At 39.4% G+C, this 9396-nt stretch overlaps 1 protein-coding gene across 1 annotated transcript; it reads right to left on the bottom strand.

Moving 5' to 3' along the window:
- Window positions 1-582: 582 nt before the first annotated feature.
- On the bottom strand, window positions 583-1521 carry LOC103741272 (olfactory receptor 5AN1-like). The gene has a single exon (XM_008842027.1). The coding sequence runs from the start codon at window positions 1519-1521 to the stop codon at window positions 583-585; it is 939 nt and encodes a 312-aa protein (XP_008840249.1).
- Between the last annotated feature and the right edge of the window lie 7875 nt (window positions 1522-9396).

Here is a 9396-nt window from a genome sequence, read left to right as displayed (position 1 = left end):
CTGTTCTGACTTTTTTCTAGTTCCCTGTCTAGAACTTGTAATGCTAATTACTCTTGCCTTTACTTCTCCTACACATCTCCTATTCATGGTTCAAGGAATTTCTTTTCGCCTTAGAGATAAGACTTATGCAATTTGGGAGTCTTTTAGATAGACCCACCAAAGGGGTACTCCAATTGTGTTACCCTGCCTCCCTGACCAGCATGGAAGAAGCCAGAGCGGTCTGCGTCCTGATTCCCTATTGGCAATTTGGGTAAGCCCTTCAGGGGATGGCATGATAAGAATAGGAGGTAGGAATTGGCTAGGCAGTTAGAGTAAAAAGACCCCAAAGAAAAGTAACCAGTTTCTTGCCTAAAAGTCAAAACGTCCTTGGGAGTATTAGCAACATACTCTGTTCCAATGGCCAAAAGTGTCAAAAGTATTTGGGAGCTTGTATTTATTTCCCATAAGATTTTAGGGTTACCTCTTCAGAAGGAGAATGTTAGAATACCCAAAAGCCCCATAAAAATACATAAATGAAAGGAGAAAAAAATGAAATAAAATAAAATGAACAGTGGTGAAAAACCCCCTCAAAATCTGTGACTTTTAGCATGTGCATGTCTTTCTCCACAACATCTTCATTGCATCTTTAATGTCCTTGTTCCTCAGACTGTAAATCAAAGGGTTCAACATGGGAATCACCACAATATAGAACATGGAAGCGAATCTCTCAAAGCTGGAGGAAACCCCAGAACTGGAACGTATATAGACAAAAACACCTGAAATATAAAAGAGGGAAACAGCTGTCAGGTGAGAAGCACAGGTGTTGAATGCCTTGGACCTGCCTTTAGTGGATGTGATCTTCACGATGGACAAGATGATATAGAAATAGGATGTCATGATAACCAAGGCATTCATTATTCCAAAGATTGTTGCCAATATTGCAATCAGGACTTCTGCAAAGAAAGCATCAGTGCAGGATAGATGTATGATCTGCGATATGTCACAGAAGAAGTGCCTGATGACATTAGGTCCACAGAAGTGGAGCTTCAGCAAGGCACAAATCTGAGATAAAGTACCTGTGAATCCTGCCATATAGCATCCCATCACCATCCGAAGACAGAGGTTGGGTGACATGATGGATGCGTAGAGCAGTGGGTTACAAATGGCAGCATACCTGTCATAGGCCATGGCCGTCATGAGGCAAGATTCACTCATTGCCAGCATTGTAAAGAAGAAGTCCTGAACTACACAAGCAGCAAAGCTGATAGTTTTCTTTTCCTGGAAGAAACTGACAAGCAGTTTAGGGACTGTGGAGGTGACATAGCAGAGGTCTACGAAGGACAGATTACTGAGGAAGAAGTACATGGGGGTGTGGAGGTGGGAATCCATCCTTATTAAAACAATGAGGCACAAGTTCCCAGTCAGAGTTGTGATGTAGATGAGAAGGAATATGACAAAGAGCAGTGCTGTGATTCTGGGGAAATCTGAGAATCCCAGGAGGATGAATTCGGTGATCTCAGTAACATTTCCTCTTCCCTTCATTGCCGCAGTGTTTCTAACATGAGAAAGAAACCAAGAAACCATGTTGTTGACCCAGTTAAAACTTAGCATTTCCATTTTCATATCATCTCTCGTTTGTTCTAATGAGGCCTGAGAAGAAGTGACTCACTCTCCTTATGTGGGAAAACTGCAGCCTTTCTTCTCCTGTTGTCAATAAGAATCAACTAAGTGTGTTAATTCCTAACTACATCATGGAATTTCATGAGACTGAGAAAAAGATGTTTAAAAATCAAACTACAACACAGAATTCTGTTTTGAGACTAGACTCCACAGAGTCACTAATTCTCTGCATATATAATTCTCTCCATATATTTCACAAAGAAGCCTCTTTACTGAGTGGTGACAGCTGCACTTATTTGTGAACAGAGGGTAAGAACTTAGAATATAGTAAGAAATTGCTTTGGTTTAGGAAAGTGGCCGTAGTGAGTTTTCCTCTGAGGCCAATGCTGCATACACGTAATGACAATAATTAGAGAGGAGGACAAGTAATTCAGAGGGGAATACAAGGAGGAAGAGTTGGAGGGAGGAAAGGGAGGTTAGAAATGAGGTAAATCCCTCTTCTATTCCTTTACCTCTGTATATCCCTGTACTTTTCAGGGTTCCTGGTGTTACATCAGAATTTTTTTACTCACATGTAAAGGATTGATGCTAGAATCCTCAAATGAAACAGAACATACATTGTTTGCTTATCTGCATTTGTGCTATTTCATTTAGTATAACATTATCTAATTCTATCCATTTACCTGCAAATTTTATAATTTCATCTTTTCTTACTGCTGAGTATAACTGTATTGTGTAGATGCGCCACATTTCCATTAATCAGTTTCAGCTGAGGGGCATTTAGGTTGTTTCCATTTCTTAGCTATTGTGAAGAGAACAACAACAAACATGGATGTACAGGTATCTCTACAGTATGATGAGCCCTTTGGGTATATATCAAGGAGTGGTATGTGGCATCATTTTCTGGGGGGAGGGGGCAATCAATAGCTATATAATTGGACTTGAAACCCTCTCAATGGGAGGGAATTCATGGATCGCACTGTAAACTCAACCAAATACACATGACAGGGAGGACCTAGATCCTGGAGCAAACCCTATCTTTTTCATATCTCAAGACAAATGAAAATTCTTACTATGTGCTAAATACTGATCCTTACATTTACAGACAAACATAGCATACAAGACCTGACACAACAAAAAAATCTTTTTGCAACAGATGGAGGCTCCTGCAGAATTGCACATCTGGTCAGACACAGAGAAAACATATCTGAGAGATATACTGCGGGACACATCTACAGTTGAATCTCTATAACCAAGGCTCACATGGAACATAGCAGAATAAGGGATGTAGAGAAAACTGCTGCATCCCCCAACTCTCACCAGTAAAGCTTCTGTATGCAACAGAGTGTGATATACACAGAAGGCCACAACTGGCCAAGTGTTAAAGAATAAGAGACTTTAGAGTATAGGATAGAACTCTTATACAAAATCTAATCTACCCACAGCTCAGACCATTGTGAAAGAGGGTGGAGAAAGAGTGTAAGAGCAAGGGCTGGTTGATGAACACAGGAAGCAGAAGCCCCCAGGCCACTGGAAGCTTGCACATGTGGACTTGTGGCAATGGTGGCATTGAGAAGGGGCCCGTGTCAACTGAGCAGGAGCCTGGGGGCGGGGGGGGGGAGAAATGGATGGCAGGCCTGCACTTGACTGAGAACTATTTGAGACCGATTGCTGCTGGGTAAGGGAGAAATGACTTATATACAATCACTAGATGGGCTGGCTGCACTGCAGTCTATGCATTTGTGCTTAAGGACATTTGAGTACAAATGCCTGAATGAATAGGACTTAAAGTGTATGGCAGAATGCATGAGGTTCAGTGGGGAATGGGGGAGGCATGGATGGTGGAGAGCGTCTGAATTTGATTAGGAACTGTTGTATGAAGTTGCACATGCTCAATAAAACAAAAAATAAAAAAGAAATGAGGTAAATGTAATACTGGTCTGTGAAATTCTCTAAAAACTTCTAAAATGCAAAAATTATCAAAAAAATCTGAGAGTTTCTTAAATTAATCCAACAAAATGATGTGATGAGTACATGAAAATGATCAATTATTGAAATTAATGACTTTTCCATACCAATTCTGATAATGTGGCTTGGAGAAAACTCTGTGTAGAGGACTGATGAATAAGCACCAGGATCTGAATGTGACCCCAGCTTCCACATTAAACTTGGACTTGGTGAGAGTTGAGAGATGCATTAATATTTTCTTTACCCAATGTTGTCCTAGATTCCATGAACTGTTGATGTAGAGGTTTCATAGAAGATGCATCATTTTGGGCTGGGCATCTCTCAAACACTTGTTCTCTGTGTTTTATCAGCTGTGAAACTCAATTTTAGTGTCTGTCTAATGCAAAAAAGAACTTATTTGATATTTCAATTCTCACCTTCAAAGCTTCCTCATGCAACAGAGGGTGATTGAAACAGAAAGCCACAACTGGACAAAATGTAGAGAATAAGAGATTGCAGATCTGGGTAGGACTCCTATATTAAACCTCAGCCACCCAGAACTCAGGGACCATTGTGGAAGATGGGTTGGAAAGACTATAAGAGGCAGAGGTGTTGGACTACCATAAGAAAACAGATTGTCCAGGTGGCTGGGAAATTGTCCATATGAATTTACAACAATGGTGACAGCATGCATAAGACCCATACAAACTCAAACTAGTCAAAAACCCAACTGGAGAAGTGGGTAAGAAGCCCAAACTTTGTGCAAGGACATATTGGCAGCTGATCATTGCTGGGTGAAAAGAGTTGGTCTTATTTATGGGAATGAGATTGGATAGGCTGACATGGTCCAATGAATGGGCTTATACCAAAGGACATCAGGGGATACAATCTTGACTTGATAGGCTTTAACATATATGATAGAATGCATGAAATCTGGTAGAAGATTATAGTGTAGATGAAGATAAGGGATGGTATCTAAATATTATTGTGATGTATTATATAAAATGCACAAAAATCCATAAAAGATAAAAATATAGTAAAAAAGAAAAAATAGAACTTAGTAGTTCACACTTGTAGTCCAAGTCCTGAGACAGAGGAACCTTAGGGCTCATTGACCAGCCACCCTAGCTTAATAAGAGAACCTCAGGGTCACAGTGAGAGACCTGTCTCAAAAAACTTTGGGGATGGCTCCTGAGAAATAATATCCCAAACGCTCCTGTATCCTCCACCTGCATATCCATACATACACTAATACACACATAGCCACTTTCCATTCCTCTCACATATACTCCAAGAAATAAAGCCAAAAGGACTCCTGACAGTCCTTAAAGAGCTGCCACTTTATAGTTATGAAAGTATGCATGATGTCTCTTTGAAGATATATTTGAATATTTTCCCTCATGGATTATCTTAGTGGATATTTAAATCATAGCCATTAACCTTTTAAAAAGGTTGTTTATATTATTCAAACTAGTTTTTCAGACTCTTTGTATTTACTGTCTCCAAACTGGAACATAATATTTACAATTCTGAAATGCTTTGGTGGAGCAGGAGCATGTGTGCCCAATCTTCCTTGGGCAACCTTCACAGGAAGTTCTCCAAAGGAGGTGAACACAGATCACTATAGTCCCTAAAGATTTTTCTCAATGCTACAATGTTTTGTTTCCTGGTAAACATCATGGGCACGTGCTGAAGAGTTCACACTTTAGAGTGCTGCTAATGTCCATGTATTCTATTAAATTATCAAAAGTGGCTGAATGTACTTCATCTACTCATTATCATGTGAGAACAAGAAAAGGCGACAAAACACAGATTATAAGAAATGGATGCGACACAACCAGATCACAGTTACCATTCAGCAGATGTTGGTTACCATTGCTGATCACAGAGAGCAATCAGGAATGATGGCTGTATCTACGAATAGAAACGCCAGGGATGTTAGATGTTTCTTCCCTTTGAGACACATTACTGAAATCTCTCTCATCAGCACTGTAGACAGGCATCATTTCCTCTGTGTAGGTGTCTATGGAGAACCTCTGTTCATGAAGGTCAGAGTCCCCAGGGCCATGTGATATGTGCTTCCTCAATCAACTTCTATTTAATTTGCTTGACAATTGAATACACAAGATCAAGAGACAGCCTGCATCATACCATCACTGGCCATGATGTAGATAAAAGATCAGCTAAGTGTTAGACCTCCAAAATTTTATAGAGGTATAATTTTTTGTATGTCAATAATTTAGGATTCCCTAACATTTTCATCAGAAATTGCACCTATTACCTATGCTCCATTCCAAGACAGTCCTTCCATGAGATGAAAGAGATTATCCATGATGAAAGGCAAAAGATAATTATAAGATAAACAAAGTATTTTCACTTTCAATTACTACAAAGCACTATGAAGGTTGATAATTCATTATTCTCAGAATAACAGACAAAATCAAACAAATCCTGGAAATAATGTTATGTATTGTGATGAATTTGCCATGTGATATGTTACATCAATATCAAAAGAATCAACATTTTTATAAATGATATGGAAGACCTTACTGCAGAGAAAATCTTGTTGTAAGATGAAACATATATGGATGTATATAATGTTGAAGTACAAAATACATTTCAGACACATTAAAAAATGTGATTTCACTGGAATGAAATGGGTTAAAAAGAACCATCAGTTATTCTTTAAAAGGGCAATATAGTTATTATTGTTATAAAATACGTGCAAATAAACCACTGGAAAGTGCACAGAATGGTGTTACTTTTATAGATGAAAAACTTGTTTTATAGAATTTCATTTTTTATCCTATCCTTTCTTACACACACACACACACACACACACACACACACACACACACAAACATACACAAATGCATATAACATATGAGTCATTCAAAATAGCAGATATTAAATGAAATAGATAATTCAGGGCATGTTGCACTCCCCTTTACAACCATCATGTGCATTATACTGACATAATATTTTTGTGTTTATTTTGTTTCATTTTGAATTTTTACATGTAAAATATTACTTATTTTTATTGAATTTATGATTTTAATACAATATCATTTAATGGTATTTGAGATCCCCTCCCCTAGACCCACCTCCCCTTCTTGCCCCCTACCCAGTTTAATGTATTCATATATATAATAAGGCCTATTGAGTCTAATTTGTGTCTCCAAACATCCTTCAGTGAAGGTCCATCTACAGAAGCCTGGTTAACCTACCAAGAGTCACAGGCTTGAAAGAGACTCTCTAACCACAAGGAAACAGAGTATTCCAGGTAGCTGGTCAGTTACTCATATGAACAGCAAGGTGACAGCATGCTCAAGTGTCAGGCAAGCTCATACCAGAAAAAAAATCCCTGCACAGGCAAGAGGAAGTGGGTAAGAAGCTCCAACCCTGAATGAGGAGATTGTGGCTGAGAGGGGAAGAGAAAGTCTCATTTTGATTTTTAAACTGCATTTATTTGCTGGGTGTGGTTGTACACACCTTTAATCCTTTGATCATAGCACTCCAGAGGAAGAGGCAGGCAGATATCTGTGAGTTTGAGGCCAGCCTGGTCTACATAGTAAGTTCCAGCTATACAGAAATACAAAGTGAGACATTAAAACCCCAAATTAGATTTGTCATTTTACATGTGCATGTGTATGCACAATGTGCAAGACACAGCATGGTTTTGGAGGACAGAGGACAACTTGTTAGAGTTAGTCTCTCCTTACAACATGTGATTCCTGAAGACTGGACTAAGGTCAGGCTTGAGGACAAATGCTTTAACCCACTGAGCCAACTGCCATGCCTCAACAAACATATTAAAGACATTAATAAAATTCATTTTCTCAATATTTGAAAGCGTTTTCTTTTTAAGTGCATGGAAATACAAACTTATAGTCAATTTTAAGAGTCTGTAACATCTTAGTTATGATAACATTTCATTATGTGATGCTCCTGATTGCAAGTTGGTAGAGGAAAGCTTTCAAGCTTTTAGAATAAACATGTTAGAGAAAGGGAAAAGCAAACAAACAAATCCAACTTCAGAAATGAAGCTAAAAATACACATTTTGATTGTGCTTTAGTGAACTTCAGAATCTTTTTTTTTATTCTTAGAGTGATGCTAATACAATATCTCAGACATCTTATCTATTGCCAATTATATTTAATGAAAATATCTTTAAATTATTCACTTTCACAGCGATTTCTCCAAGATAATCAAAATTGGATCAGTTCAATGAAAGAAACTCCTGATCCACCAACTTGCTAAATTCCATCACTGTTTTACTGTATTCTGATGACTGACCACCTGTACTTGATGCATTCTGTATAAACTTCCTAATCCCAGAAAATAAAGAATTGTGTTTTTTCTCTTGTTTACAACACAAGGCCCTCTGGGCCTGGTCCCGCCCTCACCTCCCTCTGATTCCTTGGGCCTGTGACCTCTGGCTTCCTGATCCTTTGCATACAGACAGACCCAGTTCCTTCTTGAGGTCCTGGGAGCCCTCAGGGCCTGGTCCCACCCTCACCGCCCTCTGATTCCCTGGGCTGCACTGCCTGCCAGCCTCATGCCAGGGTTGACCTCTCAGCCTGCGACACCACTGATACCTGATCGCTTGCACCCAGACAGACCCAGTTCCTTCTCGAGGTCCCCAGGAGCCCTCTGGGCCTGGTTGGCCCTCACCTTCTTCTGCTTCCCTGGGCTGCACAATCCACCAGCCTCTTTCCTGGACACGGGGGCTGACCTCTCGGCTTCCTGAACCTTTGCATCCAGACCAACCCAGTTCCTCTTTGAAGTCCCCAGGAGCCCTTAGGGCTCTTCCCGCCCCCATCTCCCTTTGCATCTCTGGGTGGCAGGGCCACCAGCTGCTTGAGACCAGCATCTTTCCTGGGCTCTGCTCCTAGGCCAATCCAACCCCCAAATTCCTGAGGACAACATCTTTCCTAGAGGGATCCAGACCTTAGGAGAAAGCCTAAGAGCATCTGATTCTCAGCTGACTTGGGCCTCTGTGGGAACTCCTGAAGACAAAAGCAATCTGGTCACTCCAATATAAAATCAAAAGAGAGAGAACCGGAAGCTTGGATGAACTAGCTTTTCATGCCCCAAAAGTAAACCACAAAGGCACATAAAGTTTACAAAAAAGAAGCAGACTTAAACTTGAAGACTTGAGTCTCACACAAGAATCAGAAATTACAAAAGAAACACGTATCAAAATCGCAGAGAAAAAAATAACATGAAAAACCAAAATAACATATCCCCACCAAATACCAATAGTCCTCTAGAGAAGTACAATGAGAATCCCCTAGAGATAACACAGGACATGGAATTCAAAAGAACAATTATAAACATGCTAAAAGAATTCAGTGATTTTAAAGAACACAGAAACAACAAAATCAAAGAACTGAAGGAAAATAGGGATAAACTTCTGAATGAATTCAGAAAAGAGTTAGAAATATTGAAGAATATTCAGGCTGAAATGAAGAAGAAAGTGAAACACTCAGTAAGCCAATTAGAAAAGACAGAAGCAAACCTCATCAATAGGATGAATGAAATGGAAAACAGAATATCAAGACTGGAAGATAAAGTGGGCAAACTAGGCCACTCAAGCAAAGATTATGAAAAATTTAAGAAATCACAAGAATGGAATATGCAGTAATTGTGTGACACCATAAAAAGACCAAACCTATGAATCATAGGCATACAGGAAGAAGAATCCCAAGATAATGGCATGAACCAGATCTTCAACAGAATCATGGAAGAAAATTTTCCAAAATTAAAGAAAGACATACCCATACAAATAGAAGAAGCACATAGAACACCAAATAGACAGGGTTAAAAAAGAAACTCTCCATGGCATA

This window comes from Nannospalax galili, unplaced genomic scaffold (genome assembly GCF_000622305.1).
Source record: "Nannospalax galili isolate Female #2095 unplaced genomic scaffold, S.galili_v1.0 scaffold580, whole genome shotgun sequence".
Taxonomy (NCBI): domain Eukaryota; kingdom Metazoa; phylum Chordata; class Mammalia; order Rodentia; family Spalacidae; genus Nannospalax; species Nannospalax galili.
The sequence above is the reverse complement of the archived record's forward strand: the minus strand, read 5'-3'. Positions and strand labels throughout refer to the sequence as shown.